The sequence below is a fragment of the Sander lucioperca genome, chromosome 18 (genome assembly GCF_008315115.2).
Source record: "Sander lucioperca isolate FBNREF2018 chromosome 18, SLUC_FBN_1.2, whole genome shotgun sequence".
In the NCBI taxonomy this organism is placed as follows: domain Eukaryota; kingdom Metazoa; phylum Chordata; class Actinopteri; order Perciformes; family Percidae; genus Sander; species Sander lucioperca.
Window position 1 is genome coordinate 11,486,270 of NC_050190.1, and position 21,478 is coordinate 11,507,747.

General features: G+C 43.9%; 2 protein-coding genes across 9 annotated transcripts in view; one reads left to right on the forward strand and one right to left on the reverse strand.

The window, feature by feature from the left end:
• Positions 1-409: 409 nt before the first annotated feature.
• id2a (inhibitor of DNA binding 2a) lies at positions 410-2,815 on the forward strand. Its single transcript, XM_031279289.2, has 3 exons — positions 410-868; positions 1,159-1,219; positions 2,077-2,815. The coding sequence occupies exons 1-2, from the start codon at positions 515-517 to the stop codon at positions 1,213-1,215; spliced, it is 411 nt and encodes a 136-aa protein (XP_031135149.1). The 5' UTR covers positions 410-514; the 3' UTR covers positions 1,216-1,219; positions 2,077-2,815.
• A 1,460-nt stretch (positions 2,816-4,275) lies between these two features.
• Positions 4,276-21,478, reverse strand: part of kidins220a (kinase D-interacting substrate 220a) — a 47,495-nt gene continuing 30,292 nt past the window's right edge. For 2 of the 8 annotated variants that reach the window (XM_031279282.2, XM_031279283.2), the window contains exons 24-32: positions 16,752-16,930; positions 13,145-13,356; positions 12,498-12,605; positions 11,847-11,906; positions 8,703-8,819; positions 8,385-8,483; positions 7,292-7,510; positions 6,272-6,493; positions 4,974-5,876 (exon numbers count right to left, since the gene is read on the reverse strand). In XM_031279282.2, coding sequence (XP_031135142.1) covers positions 4,974-5,876; positions 6,272-6,493; positions 7,292-7,510; positions 8,385-8,483; positions 8,703-8,819; positions 11,847-11,906; positions 12,498-12,605; positions 13,145-13,356; positions 16,752-16,930 — 2,119 coding nt within the window. Of the gene's footprint in view, positions 5,877-6,271; positions 6,494-7,291; positions 7,511-8,384; positions 8,484-8,702; positions 8,820-10,018; positions 10,052-11,846; positions 11,907-12,497; positions 12,606-13,144; positions 13,357-16,751; positions 16,931-21,478 lie in introns of all 8 variants that reach the window. The other 6 variants (XM_031279288.2, XM_035994389.1, XM_031279284.2 and 3 more) reach the window with 6 other exon arrangements.

The window sequence follows — 21,478 nt, forward strand, 5'->3', positions numbered from 1 at the left end:
CTATTCTGAATAATAATTGTAAGTAGTCTACATTTTTCCAAATGCAATTTCTGCTTGATCTTTACCAAAAAGATCACATTTAAATCGTGTAGGCAAAAGGTATTTGGCGCGTGCTCACACCATGCCCATAGTCAATTGACAGCCATGCGAATCATTAATTTCTTGATCAGAAACAGGTAAGAGCTTAATTTTCCAAATTGCCCACCGGAGCTGCTGAAGCGCCCTCTGTGTTCCGCCTCCAACATGCGTTGCCACTGGTAACACGGCGGAGAAGGGGAGGGATTTTAACATGAAGAGCCAATAGTAGAGCTAAAAGGCGTTGAGTGACACGGTTTTCTTGTCCAATCAGTGCGTTTGACCCGCCTGTTTCGCATGCCCAGCCTGCTGCCTATATAAACCACACTGACAACTTGGTAATCCAGTCTGATCGCTGATCGTCTGGCAAAAAACAGGACCTTAAAGAAGCAAGATATCGACACACTCAACCCCTCTCGCCTAACTTAACACTGACAAAATGAAAGCAATAAGCCCCGTGCGGTCCTTCCGGAAAACCAACGCGAATTTATCAGAGCACTCCTTGGGAATCTCTCGGAGCAAGACCCCGGTGGATGACCCGCTCAGCCTGCTGTACAACATGAACGACTGCTACTCCAAGCTGAAGGAGCTGGTGCCCAGCATCCCCCAGAACAAGAACGTCAGCAAGATGGAAATCCTGCAGCATGTCATCGACTACATCCTGGACCTGCAGATTGCGCTGGACTCCAGTGTCGCACTAACCAGCCTGCATCACCCTGCGCGGCCGGGGCAGGCTCCATCCAGGACCCCTCTGACCACCCTCAACACAGATATCAGCATCTTGTCATTACAGGTAATTACACTGTAGCTAAACAAGATTCCTGATTGGGAAACGACAGTCTGGTGTTTTGTGGAAGATATATATTTTTTATTTTTTATTTGTGCGCGTAGCCAGTGCGCCTTTGTAGCCTATGCGTAACTCGCACAAAATGGCTTGTTGGAAAAGAAAATGGCATGTTTTTTTCTTTTGTACAGAATGAGATGAGGAAGCGATTCGACCTACATAACACTGTGTGCAACGCCAGACACCTCGATCGGATGCTGTGTAAAGAAATAACATTTGGTCTGTTTGTTTGTTTTCAGTCCCCGGAGTTGCCATCAGAGCTGATGACAGATGACAGCCGGACTCTGCATCGTTAAAGCGGTAAGTAGGCTGTCCTCATGTCTGCTGCTGCATTCTGTCCAGGGCTTTTAGGCTCCGCTACAGCCTGTCTCTCAGTCTGCTGGAGCAGAATGGGCTAGAATTACCATTTACCAATCCATTTGTTTCCTGCTAATGTGGTTGACGTCTCACGTTGCTGTAATGGTCCCAATATGTTTTGCATGAGAATGCGCTGCATCACTGGGGGCGGCAGTTATGACCAGACGCGGACAGTTGGCTTGACTTTAATCCAAATTCTATCATATATGATTATTTTTGTTATCATTGTAGCAGAGCCGTATCTCGGACAAAAAGATCACAGCATGTGACTCCTTCAGATCAGAACTGTAATGTGTCAGGAAGGTTGAATAATTATGTGACTCATCTGTGTCTTAAAACATTTTGCTGGCGCAAATTTTGCATTGGAGTTTTCTGGAATGGAGGATATATTCGCTCCAGGCTGCTTGGGTTACTGTATATAAGTAGCTGTCGTCAGGGTTGTATTATACCCTCTTGTGTCTATAATGAAGAGCATCTGCAACAGGAAAAATAATGGCTGTTTGGATTACTGCTACTATACGATGTCTGCACATAATTGGTACAAGAAGTGGGTAGGCGCCAGCTGAGCTGCAATTACGCTGATTCTTCCCCAGATTGTAGGCTGAAGTTGTGCGAAACGTGCGTGTGTGCGTCCCCCCTTCTCTCTCTGTGTGTGTACATCTGGAGCGCAGGGTTTGCTTAGTATTGGGAGTGTTTGGTTAAATGTTAAAAACTGTGGCTTCCTCCCTGGCGCCAGTCTGTCCGGATCTCTGCCCTGTTTGCATTTTCTAAACACGCCTCTCTTTCTCAATCTTTTGCAGGTGTTTGGTCAAGACGCAAAACACATACACACACACACACACACACACACACACACACACACACACACACACACACACACACACACACACACACACACACACACACACACACACACACACAGGACCTGGGGAGCAGGACTTTCCCCTCTCCAACCTCTGTCCTCCAGGCCTGGATTTTTTTCTTTTTCTTCTGACGCTGAAATCAAGAGACTTTTGCTTATTATGGGACAATCTTATGTGATGTGTTTTCTGTTTGGACACTTCATTATTTAACTTAAGACTTTTTTTTTTTTTTTTTTTTAATTTGTGGGTCCTTTCTGGAAATGGAAGGCGCGCTATATTCCCGACAGTGGGAGGGAAAAACGAGATTATTGTCACAAGGATTATTCCTTCCCCCCCCCCCCACCCCTGTCCCTCTCCTTGTTGAAGTCTTCGCTTTTTTTGCGGAGGTGGGAACGTGAATAGAAAAGACAACTTGGTTAGTTACTGTAAAAAGTTTAGTCTTGTCTTGTCAGAATTGTTGGCACATGAAGGACTGGACGTTGTTTTAAAAAAAAAAAAAAAAAAAAAAAAGTAAAGAATGAAACCATGTGAACTCTTATCGGGAGTTTATCTTGTATAGTTGCAGGAATTTGAAACTTCTGCAAAAGTGTAATGTTGTACTTAATTATGCTGAAACTTTTTATAAAAGTAATGTAAATTGTACCTTTTTTTTATACAAAATAAATCAAAAACGCAACTTGGAACATGTTTCATTTGGGGTGGGTGGGGAAAGAATGATAATTCAATGGTTCAGAAGACCTCAAACGTGTGCGTAAAATCCGTTTCCCAGCTGTGAATCCATCTGATATTCTATAGAAGTAGGACATGACCGTGTGTACAGTATGTACAGTGAACTAACGCACTTCAAAACAGATCCCACAACAAAGCGTGATCAGACCTGCAGTATGTGACCTATAATAGTCTAAAACACACCGTCAGCACGGCCTGGAGGCACACAGTTGCAAACGCTTATTTAAGGCTGCACTTTTACTTTTTCACATGCTATGTAAAATCAATAGGATTAAATGGTTTAGCGTGACAGGCTGAGCCATTAAAGCACTGGGCTGTAGACTGTTAAAAAAAAAAAAAAAAAAAAACTGGAAAATTATGGAAATTTAACTTGAGGTGAAACTAGGCCGGCGATGCGTTTCTGATCCCAACAGTAATATTCAACCCATTAGCCTACCAGAGATAGTCAGTAACTTGTTTGGGCCTGTGTTGCCTTTCGTTATTCCTAAAGGTTGCCTAATAACGTTACACCTCTTAAACCAAATAGCACTGGTGTCAAATGTTTGACTTCATCAGATGATTAAAAAAAAAGTAGTGGAAGCACCTGGTGACAATAAACGTAAAACGTTGCTGCTTGTTGCCAGTAAAAAAAATGACCAGGTAATATGAACAGTGGACCAAGCGATGGTGGGATGTACTGCTTGGATAATTCAACTTCTAACAAATATTCTAGTGGGTGACAGTCTTAAACACTCTAAAGTAGTATAAAAGCAGTGCGCACTGTAGCCTACTGTAACGGTGCTATCAAAGGCTTAGATGTCTATGGTAAGAGGTAATAACCCTGAAGTGAAACCCCAACTGTCAATCATCTCCTTCCTAAAATACAGCATGGCTTCTCAAATATATTCACAACACAGGCCCGCCAACTAAGCTATGGACCCCTATAAAATGATTGTACCCCAGGGACCACTTTATGGAATCTTTCTTGATTAAATGTGGCCTATAAGCTGTAGGAGTCATTTATATGTAAACTTAATATTGCTTTAGTTAAATGCGAAAGTACCTCAAAAACCTCACCAGACGACCCCCGCAGGTCCACGCACCCCACGTTGAGTCACTGAGCTGAAGTTGTTACCTTCAGTAGATTATTATACCGACAGGCAGTGTCCGTGACACCAGCCTGCAGCACGTTTGTATGGAGAGTGCGCCATCTATCGGAGAATATAAATCCTGTCAGTGACGCCCTCCCCATAAATGTCACCCTCTCTTCTTCTGTTCAACTGCATTAGGTAAAATATTAAATTGCTGTAGGTTAGTTTAAATATTCTGATTTATTTACAAGCTTAATCCAAGTCCAAATCCACTGAGGCTTCTCCTCAGGCAGGAGGTTTTCCTGCAAGGAAAAAAAAAAAGACAACATGAGATTCATTTTAAGGGTCGACATAGCAAAATGTTTATTGATTCACAGAACAGCATTTCACAATGAACTTTGGAATGGACAATCACCCCTTTGGAGACTTGTGCATGCACTTCTTTTAACACAGAAACTGCCAACGACACACTGCACCTCTGTCTACGCTGCTATCTATTTGAAATAGTGTAACTACCACACAACAGCACCACGTCTGAGACAAAAGTCCTGAGTAACACAGAGCTTTTTCAGTCGTGACTACATTTTTTGAAAAACACTTCTTTTTATGTAACGCATGTCCACAACATGTAACATTTTATCACTAGACACACTATTTTGATAACAGCACCACATTCACACAACAACGATATCAAACATCAATTATCCAAACGCATTGGGACAGCTAAAGCAATCCCAATTTGACCAGAATGAAACATTTCTGGTACAAATTCCAATCGTAATTATGAATATCTTTAGATTTGTAATTGTTTTGATAAAGGTGATTTTTTTTTTTTTTACTAACCAACTAATTACAGCTTTTGAATGCACTACTCTTGATTCACAGCAACACTCAGCACATTTCCTTTTCTAACAGTAGAACACATATCTATTCTAATTCTTTGAAACACGTCACAACACCAACAGTATAATAATGTCAGCAACAACATCAAGAACAACAGTCTACGTGACCCTTGTCAGAATAACGATCAGCTTGTCAGAGGACACTCTCCCGCTCATCTCCCAGGCTGATGGTGCGAAGGTTCTGGTTGTGGATGGCGGCAGTTGTGGTGTTGTCAGTGCTGCTGCTGCCGGGGGTGATGATGACAGCTGGCGAGACGTCGATGCTGGATGAGGAGGTAGTGGACGCTGTGCCTGTGATGTTAGCCGGCTGCTGATGACTGTTGTTGGTGTTAGTGTTGGTGGTGGTGTCGTCAGGGCTGTTTGAGTTGTTGTTAAGGGTGCTGTTGCTGGCGCTGCAGTTGAGGTTGCTGACCCCGCTGGACGGCCACACGTCATCTGGGCTGCTGGCCATTAGGCTGGCTTCGGATGGAGCCTCGGAGCAGATGGACATGCGGGCCACTGCCGCGTCCTGCAGGCCGCTCAGGCTGCTGGGGAGGAGGCCTCTCTTCTTCACCAGGCCCTCCAGCTCCAGCTCGATCAGGCTGGGCTTCAGTGCTTCTCTCTCGCTGTCTCCTTCGGCCTCCTCCAGAGAGCGGTCTGAGGAGCTGTCACTGGAGCGCATCCCTGAGTCGGACGAGTCCTTCTTATCCAGGATGATTTCGCTGAGGTAGCCAGGCTTGGTCAGCAGCCCAGTGGGCTGGGAGCCGCAGTAGGAGAACAGAGCTCTAGCTTCTTGGTGGAGGAGAGGTGTGGTGTTGTCCGCTTCTTCTGGGCCAGAGTCTTCATCGTTGGGCAGCTTGTGGTACAATGACCCGGCTCCCTTCTTCCTAGTGCCTGGAGTCCTAGATGATGTGCCGTGGTCCAGCTTCTCATCCTCTTCACTGATGGGGTCAAGAGGCTGGGCATCAGTCCCTGAGGGGAAGTCCGTGACATCGCTTGTCTTGGAGCTTCTCTTGGTGAAGGACTTGCGGCTGTCTTGGTCAGCTCCTTCTTTGGCCTGAGGAGAGGGAATCACATTCAATGAGAAGAACATGAATAAAACAGTATCTTATGCTATTGGCCAAGAGGCCTCTGAAGAGGGGATTCCTGTCTCTCCTTTATGTGCCAAGAGAAACAAAGACTATAAGCCAATAATTAAGAAATGCAAGAAGCAGTGATCTCCCCTTTCACAGCCCAGAATAAGACTTTTGCCGTTGCACAAGCCAGAGGAATACAACATTTAAAAACACAAGTTTAAGAAAGACGTAACATACAGGTTAAGAAACTATGTCTACACAAGTTAATGACAACAGTTACCACACTGTAATCTGACAGCGGGAGCTTCTACACTATTTATGCTGTCAGTGATGTGATGGCAAAAACTCAACAGTGTACTTGTGACTGTCCACCCACCCCTTTGTCCTCTGAGCTGGCAGCCTGAAGGAATTGTCCAGGGTGGGGCTGTACAGGCCTCTTTCCTCCACCGCCGGACATCTCCAGCTGGGCCATCTGAGAGATGTACTCCCTGTAGGCATCGTGATACTCAGCCTGCTGCTTGTCTGTCAGCTTGCAGATGTCATTAGAGGATTCCTGAGAGTTGAGGCTGGACATGCTTGAGGTGTGGAGATTCACCACCTGACAAAACGAGAAAATGTTGGATTGGTGTGCAAACGTGAGTTTGTTGAGGAATATATTTATTATAAAAGTAAATAAGGAGTGTGACTGAGTCCCTGAATTATGGTTATGGGCTGAGTCCCTGAATTGACACCTGAATATAATAAATATAAAAATGCGGCACTTAAATATGCTATAATTACATCAAAAACCAATGAAACATTCAGAACATTAGATTTGAATACAGTGAAAAAGTTAATGGCAAAGGTCGCAGACGGAGTGGCAATGAAAGCTGAGGTGTGTTTTCGGTGTTGGATGATTTGAATTTGAAAACGATTTCAAAGTGAGATCATATAAAATAGCAGCAGAGCCAGCTGTCTATGTGTGAGTGTTTTCTCGTGTCTCAGAGATTTAGCAAATTAGGAATAGGGAATGTGAAAATAACAAACGGGGCACCTTGACACCTTTTGGTGCACTGCAGTGTGTGTGTATTTTTAATTCTGCAATGTTCAAGAGCACCATAAGCTTCCTCCATGCTCATTTCTCACTCAAAACCACATTAATGTGAAACCAGTGAGGTCACCAACACACTGGCTTGGTGCAGAGGACTTGTGGCCATGTGACAGTTTGGGGTGCATTTGCGAGTGTTACACGCTCACACGTATGCTTACACCAGCAACTTTAATGGCGCTTATCTCTTTGCCTGTTTATATGGGTGGATATAATGTGCATCCACATGCATACACACAGTCAACGTCTGTCTGATCCCATCTTCTGTTGGTGGCACATTCACACTAAGCTCCTGACAGGAAGACTGACCGGCCAGTGCGAGTTGTTGCTGTGTCTTGGAGGTTCCTCCAGCCCCACTCCGCTGAGCTCTTCGAAGCTGAGGTTGAGGCTGAAGGCCGCCGCTTCATGCTGGACCCCCCCGGAGTGCCTGCTGGGCTCCCCGTGTTGCACGCTACTGCCCTGCTCGCTAGCAGCTCGGGACTCATCTTGAAGCAGAGCCTGGCTTTCAGCATGCCGTTGTTCCATCACCTGGGAGAGACATTACAATTCACTACTTCAGATTGACGCGTCATTTTACTTTTTGTTTCAGGCCACATAGATGACATGTGACATACAAAACAAGTATGTTAGACAGCAACAACAAAAACATGTGCTTGTGAGAGTGAGCTGTTGCTTAAGTAGAGCTATTCAGCTGTCCACTCCTCCTCGACAAAACCTCCCTTCATCCACATATCAGTCAGCCATCTTGAACCAGATGTCTGTGCTGGCTGCGTCCTGGCAACACAACACTGGTTAGTGCACAGAGCTGTAAGGCCACAGCACTTTCCAGCTGCTCCTACAAGAGCTCTGCATTGGATCTCCGGTAAAACACGACCAATCCAGGGCTCTGGTTTGGTATTAGGAGCACAGAGACATCTGATGAAGTGGAGCCGGCTACATGTGTAAGTGATTTCAGCCCCGGCTCAGCCGACTGGACTCCTGGCTGACTGTCTAGTTTCTCGTAATACGGATTATAAAATCTCCATCCCAATGTCTCAGTGCAGCACAAGATGTCGTATTACGAGATGCTGTCTTGCTTCTTTTGGAATAAACAAGAGCTGACATATATCAACGGGAGGGCCCTGGCAGTGCTCAGTGTCTGTAAAGTATCACAGAGGGACGAGAATGTATGCAATTATAAATCTATTTCAGGACTCTAGAGTGATGAAGGAGTCATTAGTGATTGTTGTTGGTGGACTGATGCTTGCTTTATTAATTATGTCTACCGATGGCCCACTTCTTTTGATATGAAACAACAAACAAAACATCGATCCTATTTATAACATTTTATTAATGCCCATAGCAACAATATTAAAGACAGTGAGGCAATTAAAGACTCCCCAGAAGAGAAAGTTAGTCTCACCATTCCCCTGAAGAGCTGCCAGTCGCCAAAGTTCATCTCCATCTCTTTCTTCAGCTCGTCCAGGTTGCATTGAGACAGCACTCGACCATTTATATTAGCCTGCAATGGACAGGGAAGGGACTGACTGGTTTGTCCACTGATTGATTAACTTTATTCACATGTGCAAAGTTGCAGCGGGCCAAAAAACAATCAAACTAGGGAGGCAGCGTAGAAGGAACTGCATGAGGAAAAGAAGCCACACGATGAGTATGAAAAGAAAACATACACTAGAAAGTATCAGAAAATAGATCCAATTTTGATTGATATTGACCGACGTACCTTCTTGATGGTGGAGGTGTACTGTGGCAGCATGCTAGAGTCGATTCCATCTATCTGTCTGAGACGCTCACACACTGCATCTGTGTTCATAGAGCTAAGCAGGACCGCAGGAGAGACCTACACACACACACACACACACACACACACACACACACACACACACAATTAGAATATAAACAACTATTCATTGTTTTTGCGAGTTAAGGTTACCAGGGCAAACTCACGCACTCAGTTAGATCAACTCATCACTCCTAACACATGATTAGGGCAAAATGAGCAACAATCCCTGGCAAAGAGACGTGCAGGCCTGTTACTGTGAGGAACACAGAGGTGCAAAACCACAATCCCACACAGTAATTCTCTCCATCAGTCACACAGTGTAAGTGTAAAAGTAAGCAAAGCTGCCAACCTATCCAAATACAATGTTACCTGCTCTTATTCTTTTTCTCAGTGTATATATAAGCATGTAGAGCGAGTGCACAACACTTAAGGGATGGAGTCTGTAAGTCTGTGAGCTGCTGTTAAGCCGAGGCACACTGAAGTGGCGGCCGCCAAACAGCTACGAGGCTTGATGTGACTAATGCCGGTGGCCTGTTGATGCTGTCTGAGGCCTCACAGATAGCCAACATGTAAACCAACCTCATCCATCCTCCACCATTTCTTCACTCACCCCTCTCCCTCTGGTTCTGCTTGTTTTTATGAGCCCTCACTCTTGTCCGTCCCTCCCTCCGTCCTTTCCTTCCTCTCTCTCACATTCCTTCCCTCTCAGCCTACTGCACTGACCTCCTACTCTTTTTTTCCATCACTCTGTTTCTCTTCTCCCTCCTACTACCTCCCTCGTCATCTTTGCTCTCTCTCTCGGCTATTAACACCATTAAGACATGGCTTCAGACTAAGCTCCCTGGCTTTGTTTCTGGTTTCGAGGGAGAGAAGAGCAGAGCTTAGCTGGACTGTAAGTGGTTATTGGCCAAAAAAACAACAACAGCTCACACAACAGAGTACACAATACTAACCACCAACTTTTTGTATTAGTGGGCAGGAGGATGAAGACCGGCACTCAGGGAGTTAAGCTACTGTTAATGTCCACAAGGTAGAGGATTTACTTTAGAATGAAACTATGTTAGTGAATCTACTAAACTAATACAGGACGTGAGGTTGTGTTTTGCATTTACTTCCAAGTGATGAGCCTCTAATATATTTCTACAGCATGCTTAGTAGTATTGAACCAGTGTGTTAGAAATGAGGTAGAGATACATGGAAGATGGAGTAAAGGGTTGAATGTGGAGATGAAAGTAGCCATGAAACCAAAGGTATACCTGCTTTAGTTTGTAAGGCAGCGACTTTAAATGCTTGATAAGGAGACAAAGCAGACGGACATATAGTCAGACAAAAATACACACAGACATTATTAACGGTATGACTGTACCTGTAAAAAAAAAAGGGGGGGATGGGTGCAGAGGCAGAAATGAAGACAGAAAAGACAGACAAACAGAAAGACACTAGCACACATATTGAACTCATCATCAGGGGACAGGAGAGACATTGACAACAGAGCAGACAGACATTTATCTGTCTCGCAGCAGGAGAGGAGACGGCTCCTTTACAGCAGCCGCATGTTAGACTGGAAAAGAAGAGGCTATTGGAAGTACAATTATTACACACAGAGATTTTGTTTTCGCTGGAGTCAGCAGGCTTTTGTGGTCATAAGCTTTGCCTACAGGAGGGATTGTGGACGAGACAGAGAGAGAAACAGAAACATAGAGAAAGACCCAGAAAGAAAATGAAACATCTCTCACTCTCAAAAAGCAGAAGTTTCAATTCAGGGAAGGCCTTGAATATGACTCCTCGATTTAGACTGCAAGCGTGTGTTCTAAGAACGTGAGCGAAAGCGTAAATGTCTGCGGGTGTGTCTGCGTGTGTTTGTGTGAACCCTCCCTGTGTGTGTGAATGATAAGACTGTAATTACAGCTGGGCTGAGCTCAGGGCTGGGCAGAAGGATGGGGAAGAGGAAACAGAGCTCTGTGAGGGAGGAAGCGTCTTGGTAAGGAGATAAGCTCTACCAGCGCTGGGCTCATTGTCAGTGTCTGTGTCTGTGTCTGTGTGTGTGTGTGTGTTGCCAGCCCCAACAGTTGCTCTGATGATAATCCCGGCAGCCCAAGGAATCCATACTCACACTTATATCAGCCAAGCAATTACACTGGGCTCGGCCCGCTTACATATCCAAAGTCTCACACAAATGAGTGAGTGTGCACACACACATCCACATTGACAGATTTGCAAAAATACAGGCACATGTGAACACTACACAAAGAGATCAAGTGTGAACCAAAAGGGGGATAAGATGGGCTAATGTTAATATAAAAGCCAGAATGGGTTGAAACTACGGAAATTTATACTTTATAGAAAAGGAAACAAAAGCGTAAGGGAAGATAAGTGGAACAAAAAAGGCTGGAAAAATTAAACACAGCAATGGTTTTAAGAAAAGGAGTAGGATTGAAGCAAAAATGTAAAAGACACAAAAATACAGATGGAGAACGGAAGGAACATTACATAGTAATCTATATTTAAATCTTTCAAACAGCTCCTTTAAATGCTTGCTGGCAGCGCCCTGATAAGTGGCTTTGTGGAGCAGAAATCTCCTGAGTAGTGTTATCATCAAATTGTTCCAATAGTGGCTGATCTCTCTTAAAATGTGTGAATATCTGGGTGTAGAGATTCAGTTATTGTCAGTGCAACTCCATGTATTCCTGAAGTGGATTACCAAAACACTTTCATTTCCATTTATAAGAGAATGGGAACGGCTAACTATGCCAACATCAGAGTGAACTTCATTCAGCATAATATATTTACTTATGCTGCATGTGACAAAATGAAACACTCTTGATGCTTAGAGGTCGGTCGTAGTCACACCAGACATTTAATGTAAGCATTCTGCAGCCAGCAGCGAGTGTGACAGTCTATATTTGTTCTCTCAGCTTTTTTTAAACCACAGCAACAAAATAAGTTGTCTGTCAAACATATAGGCGTGCGTTTTACACATGCAACAGAAAAAATGACAAATGAGGTTTGTCAACAGGCAGAAAATGTAGGACTGGTTGCATATTTGCATATCCGTAGTGCTTCACAGCTATAACTAAATGTTACCAGGCTAGGATCAGAGGGACAGGAGGGGAGGCTTTCTCTGGCATCCTCTGCAATAACATCCTGACATGGGCACAGAATGGAGACAAGATTGTATAGAGAGAAAGGTTGAGTTCATTACCACTCAATTTATGGAATAATCTTTCACTGCTTCACCCTGGGCTCACAAACCGAGAAATACCACCAGCATCAAGAGCTGGACAATGGTTGGGCACAGAGGCAAACAGGGTGATGTTAAAATCATCAGGAGGTGAAATATAAAAGTAAAACATATGACATCACACTGAGGAAAGGGAGACAAGGGTAAGGAGGAAAGAGGCGCTTGCTGCAGGTCGATACAATGGACCTGATAGCATATTAATATTATTGCGATAATAGCACTATATCCTAAACATAAGTCTTGCTTTGTAAGTTTAATTATAGTTATATAAAGAATAATAAAAATGGAACAATATGTCCTTTAACAGGTACTGTTAAGAAACACTGAGTAACTGTTAAAAAGAAAATAACTGACAAGAGAGCCATGAGAGCACTACTAATAATTTAAACTTTCAACCACAGAAACAATGTTGCTGCATATTATAAATACTACTACTATCTAGTGTGAGATAAGAGGTACACATCAGATGGATCTAGCACTACTTATTTACTTACAAGTCCTCCATTGGTGTTGTCCTTAGGTTTAATGGAGGGGCACGAGGATGAGGGGTAATGGTGGGAGTAAGGCCGTGGCTGTTGATACACATGATGGGGGAAATAAGGCTATGAGGGGAAAGGAAGGAATGTGGAGAAGAGGATGGGGAGAGGAGAGGTTAAAATAAAATGAAAATCATATGAGGGAGGTCAGGCACATGTAAACAAAAATGCTGCAGGGAAAATACACTAATGCTAACTTTCTCATTCTTTCTCAGTAAAGTGAGGTGTGGGTTATTTAAAAACATGGTCATATGGTACATTCAAATAGCTGTTTACTGCACAATTTATTCAGGTGTAACTGCCAAGTGGGTCAATGCAATGCTACATAATGATAATGTTAGGAGGACTGAGCAGCTAAACTCAGAAAGGGCCTTTTTAAAAACAGTGTGGTTGTTTGTGGTTTTGGGGATCAGTGGGTGTCACTCAGGTGGCAGGAACGGTTCCTTCTGTCGCTGTTAGATAGTGGCCAGCGATTCCAATTTTATTTACTTCGTTTATTTTTAGATTATCATGATCATTTTCTCACTTGGGCTTTTCCTACATTAATATGGACACTTGATGGTTTCTAAAAAGTAGAAGGACTGATTATCCCTTTCCTGTCTCACCCGGTTGTAGAAGGGGTGTTGAGGGCCAGTCATCCCACTGAAGTAAGCACTGTGAGGCTGAGGAGGCAGGGATCCGGCGAAGGAGCCCGCCGGGGAGCAGGCGGCCAAGTGCTGGCCATAACCTGACTGGGGACGTGGCACCGCGTCTTGCAGGGGCAGCGTGGGATAGGTCACTCCTCCCATGTGCATCTGCTCCCTGGCCGCCCGCACATCTAAGAGAGGACAGAGCCGGGGGGGGGAGAACAAGAGAGGGAGAGTGTTTATCTGCGATGCTGATGATCAAATCTTGGCTATGACTATAAAGACCCTTCAGATCCACCCACGCATCAATAATTTTGCTTTATTTCATCATCTTCAAGAAAGTATAGACCGTTGTGAATCCACAGAGAAAAAAACATATCAAACAATTGACATACACGACAGCAACTGTTTCTTGAAGCACTGTAGAGAATACAACGAGAAGGTTGTTCCTGAACACGTTCTCCTTATCCAAAACAGTCCAAGACAATCAAACAACTAAACGCTGGAGAGAAAACAAGCGCAGACATTACGATTACAACGATCGTCAACTGTGAATTTCATTCTCACTTTGATTTATATTACTCAGTTTGTTCACAAATCAGCAAGCGGGCTGATATTCTGTCTTTTCCTAATGATATGCCAGCCACGTGATGATTCTGGCACATGAAGGCCCTCGCTGTCCCTGACAAATCAATTCACCCATGTAAACAAACAAAGCAGACCATGTGAACTCATAGACACTTTCGTTTAAGTACTTTGCCACAATTGTTCTCGCATAAATCAATTTGACTTTGAGAGGAGTGGAGTAGGCGCAGAGGAAGGAGCTTTGGTAAAACCTCCCAAATTAAAGTTAAATAAGCCCGGAGACAGAACAGAGTGGCTCTGTATGGCTGGCAAGAAAGTAACAACCAGACACAGAAGCAGGCACCAGAATGTCTCCTGGTTATACAAGTGGCTGCTGAATGACACGCTGAGTGAGACCCAATCCAGCCTGAGAACACAATGGGGGCCTTATGATGTGAGTCAGGCTAATGGGCGGGTATCGCTGAGAGCACTGCCCACTGGCTGGCCACAGGACACCGGGCACCAAGTACCGACTAGCCACGGAGGGAGTGGAGAGAGCGGGATGACTTGGTAAGAGCATTGGTCACCTTCCGCTCCCTGGGGACACGCCTAAAGGTGAAAACACACACACACACACACACACAAACACACAAACACACACACACACACACACACACACACACACACACACACACACACGTTCCGTGGATACATATAAACACCTACCCACTTTTGAGACAGGAGCACTGGACTTACAGACTGGACGTCTGGTTGTAGAGCTTGGTCAGCTGTGCCCCCATGACTCAACTGTAGCTCAATGGAACAGACTTTGTGTGTGTGAGTGTTTTCTGTGGTCTCATAACACTATGATGCAGCAGTTTCACACTAGGCGTCATTGACACTCCTGTATTAGGCTGTATGGACGCTAACGTACGGTAGCAAAAGCACCGCTCTGGCTTACAGTTTAATACTGATGCACTATTGCGTCACTTTAACTGCGAACTGTGAGATTTGGTGCAGCAGTGGAGGCCGATTGGTGACAGCGAGATGAATCTTGATCCTACAGTGCTGTAGTGGAAACTTGCTCGACATTTGATTGTTTGGAAATGAGAAGCGAGCTGTGGGTTTCTGAGAGCCCCTGCAGTGGGCGATTTTAGAGCAGACCCTGCTGCAATGTTATGAGTAATGTAACTGCCAAATGAGCTGGCACTGAATTCAACACATCACATAGAAGACAGTTCTTTGTTTCTCCATGCTATTGTATACTCAACCCTTTTATGTACTTTAGACAAAACTGTACAATTAACCTTGTTCTCTCTAGCACACAAAAAACAAACAGTACAGTATATGCGCACACTCCTCATCATGCTGGCAAATTGAAAGCGTGAGAACAATGTCATCTTTAGCTAACCCAAAAAAAACGTAGACAAAAGAATTAGTTCTACACTTAAATGCTTTTTTTTTGTTTTTGAACAAAAGAAATACCAGTTAATATCTATCTATCTATCTATCTGTTTTCACCGCATGTTAAAGCAGCCATATTATGCACATTTTCAGGTTCATAATTGTATTTTAAGGTTGTACCAGAATAGGTTTACATGGTTTAATTTTCAAAAAACACCTTATTTTTGTTGTACTGCAGTGCTCTCGCTCACTGCTGCAGATCCTCTTTTCACCTGGTCTCTGTTTTAGCTACAGAGTGAGACCTCTTTTCTTCTTCTTCTTCTGTACTATCTTTGATTGCACTGCACATGTGCAGTAGCTCAGATGTAGATCATGTCAGCTAGCTAGCTCCATAGACAGTAAAAGAGGCTGTTTCTACAACTTTGGTCAGTTACAAGGCAGGATTAGCTGGGAGACTTCTAAATGAGGGCGCACATGTAAGTAGTTCTTTTGTAGATTATGGTGAACTTGTGTGTGTTGTAGCAGTGCTTTGCTATTGAGAACGAGGTAGCATGCTAGCGTTAGCATTAGCGTTAGCATGCTAACGAGCTAATGGTTGCGGTTAGCCTGCTCGTTTCGGCTTGTGACGTCACAAGCCGTGCCGATTTTGAACAGCTCACCCAGAGACTGAAGGCAGGACACATTCAGAAACTGTATCTCACTCTAAACACCATGGATGGATTTTTTTCAAAGTTTGTATGTGTGTGGAAGCACCAGAGACACAACATAACACCCCAAATCCCAGAAAAAGTGATTTTTTCATAATATGGGCACTTTAAGATTTTTAATTAGTGGGATCTTAACGGTTTCTAAAAATAACCATTCGATTTTACACAACTGAAAACGTCTGTCTTTTTTTAGAAGAATGGCATGCCTCAGTTTTGAATTAGAGCTGTTTTTTAATGTACCCCTGTAGATTTACATGGAAAGAGGGTATGTTAAAGATTAGAAAACAAAAAAAATTATTGGATTTAGTAAAAGTCGATCTGTAAGGATAAATGAACAATGAAGCTAAATGTAAATAATAATTATAATAATAATAATAATAATAATAATGGCTATGACTTCCATACTGAAGATAGGTCACTCTTAGGTCCAACTTATTGTTGTTGTCACAGAGATGGTTTAGTTGTTTTTTGTTGTCACATGATAGCAACAAAATCATATCCATGACAATTCGGCCACATCCCTTCGTTAAGGAAGGCCATGAGATGTGGTTAAAAGCTTTGGGAAAAACAATAGAGTTGTAACTTGTATTAAGGTTTTTTTGTCAAATTGCTGTGTCTAAGGTCAGAATAAACCATGCTAAATAGATGGTGGTCTTCGCAGTCACCAGATCTCAACCAAATAAAACACATTTTATGTATTATTCGGCACAGTCCAACCCCATCATCAAAGAACCAAATGAGGGAATATCTTTTGGAAGAATGTTAATCCCTGCAGTGGAGCCTTGGATACTTGTGAAATCTATCAAGGTGCACTGAAGCTGCTCTGGCGGCCCAAACCTTACTAAGACATTTTATGCAGTTTTTTCCTTCATGTTTTCACCCATCTGTACAAACACTGAGTATGTATGAACCTGCTATGATCTCTCTTAGTTTTGGGTCCAGGTTGACGGTGCAGGGCAGGAACATATCCACATCTCTGGCAGCAAGAACGGGGGTCCTGGAAGACAGGAAGACCTCAAAGCTGCGGATATCTCCATCGATCTCTAGCAGCGGTTCCACATCCTTAGTGGTGGGGATGTTCTTGGAGATTCTTCAGAGGAATAAGAAAAAGAAACGTTTTTTTAGCAGGAGTTTATGTAATGATGCTTTTCTAGATCCGCTCATCATCATAATAATAATTATGATTATTTAAATTTTACAACACTTTTCTGTGGAAAACCAAATGCTTATTAAAGACAATACAATCCGTCTTATTGACATTTTACACAAATATGTCAACATGTCAGTTTACACTTAATTCTGACTGCTAGCTCAAAGCATCACATTCTGACGAAAAAAAGAGGAAATAGCAAGCAGTACTGTTAAGATGGAAGAGATATGTAACGGTCATCATCATCATCATGAGAGCAGAGAGATAACTGGATTTAGAGAAGGCAAGATAGTGAAAGGGGGGATGTTTGAGGACAGATAGAGTGAGGGATGTTATCTTTTCTCAGCAGAGGAGGAAACCTGAGAAGATGACAATCAGGGTAATTTAGCAAGCAGCAGACGGAAGCGCGTCATGATGCGCTGCTACAGTTAACGTGTTTGTTATCACAGAGTAAGTAAACACCATGTTTGGAGATTGTTCTGCAGAAAAAACAACATTGTATTATATCAAGAATGTCAGATTAAAACAATTTATAGACAGTGTTCAGTTTAAACTGATTAAAGAACTGCACAAACTCTGGCACCATACAATATAAACTAAAGCTTAAACCAGTAGTTCAGAAGGGGCACCATCCTCTCTGAAAAGATGAATGCTGAACATGAATACTGAAGAAGTGTTGAGGTGAGAAATCCAAAAAGATATCAATTTAATTAAGGACAGTGTAACATGTGGCAGAGGCTACAAGAAAAGCAAACACCAACAACCCAGAGCAATCATTACATCTTGTTAATCCCATCATTCAGACATGGAAATATGAAACTCGGAGTGATTTATGACACTGGCCATTCATCACCAAAATGTGCCGCTCTTATCAGATGAATAGGGAGACTCCAGCAGAGAGCAGACATTTTTTCATCTCTGCTTCCATTTCTCATTTGAACCCTTCCATCTTTTTCTCAGTGGATACTTTTCTCTCCCTGCATCGTACTTAACCTTCCCTCCTTCCAGTTTAACCCAAACTCACCCTCCTCCCCCATACATACACCCAGTCTGTGTACTGGTATGCTCTGCTAAACACGGCCAGATGAGTTGGGTTTTTCCCCGGGCCTGATCTGTTTTTGAGAGTGAGCACAGGCTGGCCTTTCTGTGACTTGATTGGATGATTAGTACCATCGCTGCAGCACGCTAGCTAAGTCAGTGTGAGGTCAGCATCTGGCGAGGGTTCAACACAGCACACTGTTAGCTAATAATCCAAACAATCAGATCAACTAATCCAGTTAACAAACTGGCCGAAATGTTTCCTGTCTGCCCAATCCAGTGAGGCTCTCATACCTCAGTGATGGTGGACAAAACAAGACTGCAGAACCACGTTGCACTCAGTTATGAGTTACATCATTTCCATTTTAGGCTTTTAGCCGATACTCCTATCCAGACTGCATACAGTGAGTGAACAGGTAGGGGTCCAGTCCTCTGGTCAAGGACATTTTGACAGGACAGATGGCTGGTGATGGACACATCTGCTGTTGCAGGGTTCGAACCTATGACCTTGTGGTTACAGGATGTCTCTAAATGAATGTACAAGTCTAGCAAAAAATACAGGGATTGTGGTGTACTATAGAATTTCCCTGGGAAGCAGTGACTCATTTCGCTCATGTTCGCCTCCCCAAATGACCTATACATTTTTAAGTGGCGAAAAAGCACATCATAAATATAAATACATTTTTGACACTAAATCTATATTTTTGCATCTGTGCTTCATTCATACGCGTCTCCCCAACCCTGTTCGATCCTCCTGCAGAGATTCACTTCTCAGCAGACCAGCCCAGGTGGTCACCCCCAACCCCACTGTCCCCACCCAACTGCCAGTACAGATACACATAGACTGAAAGAAGAGAGAATAGGCTGTGAGCAGGGAGGACACAGAGGCCCAGCTGGGCTCCAGTGGACAAAGCCCTCTCAGTCTTTCTTCCATTCGAACCTTTAACAAGACCCAAGAGGTCAAGGAAGCTCCATGTTGGCACACAAATGAACCCCCGCTCATGTGATCTCTGCTGGGGAGGATGAGTGGGACTCTGAAGGCACAGATGTTACCTGCATACACACACACACACGAACAGTAACTAGTGAACGGCACCGATGCTGTTTCAAACAACATCGACAAAAAACAACTGCGTAATGTCCACCACATCCACCTGGGCAGTGGGGATGGGGAAATTCAAAGGCACAGATGAAGGGTGGATGAATGAGTGATGTGATGTGAAGAGTGTGTGTGTTTGTGCGCATGTGCAAACACATGTACAGTACAGTATGTGTGGGTGTTTGGTTCTTTTTCCCATGAACTGTATTAACCCGTATACAGACTGAGAGAAGCTTGTGCTGTTCCCCATTTCCAGCTGGCTTACTGCTGTTTATTTGTGGGTCTGCAGACACAGACCAACAGGAGCCAGTGACTCACACACACACACACACACACACACACACACACACACACACACACACACACACACACACACACACACACACACACACACACTTCCTTTTGCTATAAAGAGAACACCCTCCAAAGATTTTGTAATGAATCTGGAGTCTTTTTATAGGACCATTTAACTCAATGGTGTGCCATAACTGAGAATGGACAATAATAATGAAAATCGACTAATCTAGTTGTGGTGATTCTGGCTACTTCAGATACTTTATTTCATACATTTATTTTATTCTAAATAGTTCAAGAACTCATCCATCTTGCTTTATTATCAGAGTCCCTTTGGAAAACAGAGACACGTACTATATACAAATCACCCAACAACAATGGCATCCAAGAAGTGAGCTACAATCGCATATATGTTGCTGACCTGCGTGTTTGCTCTGGCCTGCTGTCGTGCAACATGCAGTAGCACAAACAGCTGCATCTTCCAAAGACAACCGGGAGCTGGTGTGAAGATTAAATCAAGGACATCCATCACTGAGTTACACCCAGACAGATGGAAAGAAAAAAAGGGGAGCGTGAGAGAGAAAGAGGTCCATTCCTGAGGTTCCCAGCTGACTGGACAGACATGTCTGCAGGAGTGGCTGGCCAGAAACACAACGTGGTGCTCACACTTGAACACTGGCCCTGTAAGATCATTGGTAAAGATCAGAGAGCACCAACCATCAACAGATGGTTGATAAGGAGAATTATGGAAAAGCAAAAAGGAAGGAAGAAACAGAATTACTGGAATACAGATGAACTGACATATGATGATGAGCCATTAGAATGAGTCTGGCCAACATGCTGAACTGCATGGCGTTACACAACCACAATACCGAATGATAACAGCAGCTTGTCAATGAGGTTTAACCATTTCAAATGACATCCTTTGCATCCTGTGAGTTGTTGCCCTTAGCATTAAGCAATTGACACAAATCACTTTAGACTTAGTCATCCTCACAGTGAACAGACGATACAGAGAAAATGAACAAAGCCATTCTTATCAGCAATCAGTTGTCAAATGACAAGATGGATGCTCGGGTTGGAGCGCCAAGGAAACCGCCGTGCTGCTTTCATCAGACCAGGGATGAGTGTGATAAAGGCTGTCGGGCAGCCCGGCAGTCGTTCCTGCACAATGGGTCCGTTGACAGGACCCAGCTTATAGCTGCAGCAGTGCAGGCGCTTAGGCCCAACCACTCTCTGTGTGGCGTGGCCACTGGGAGCTTTCTGAGCTTATCCAAATGCTAATAGGTCCCAAAGCTGACTGGAGCATAGCCTTTCTTCTCCTCTCAACCTCCCACACGCTGCAGCTGACAGGAATGAGCAGAATTCATCTCTCTATCCCTTCCATCCGCTATTTGGAAGCTGAATGTATGAATGTGCCACTTGACTTTGCTTTACAGCTGCCCTCTGTGCTTATGGGCGACATGCGCACACACGCCACAAAGAGGTGGTCTTGCTGCCAAACATTTCCATAAAGGGGCCCAAAGACAGAGAGAGATGCCTGCAGAACAGACAAACGCCTGTGCACATTGTGTTTGAGAAGCTCAAGGGTTCCGATGTCAGACACTGTGTGACCAGTACAACAGTGTGTGGGTGAAGAAGTTAACCAGGCCTGGGTCCGGCACATTCTTCTCCTAGTCAGAGTCGCTGGCACAGTGTCTGCCAAGCGTGTGGATGAACCCAGCGGGGCCCTCTCTGGGAAAACAGTGGACAGGCGGATAGACCAGCAAGCTGGCGCGTGGACATGCAGCATCAATGCTGAGAGAGGTTATTGTTACAGTGGAAGCTGCCAAAGCCTCCACCACCCCAAAGGCAGAGGGGGAGAGCAAAATATGGTTTCACTTTAGATGACGCCATGTTCTTTGTCTCCTTAAAATCCAGAAGTATTTCCTTGATTTGAATCAAATGCGTCAAGTAATGTGGACACCCTCTGTCTCTGCTTGCCTCTCTGTTTCTAACGTTCTCCCTTTCTTGCTTCCTTGTCTTGGCAGTGCCAACACACAACTTGTGGCAGCGTC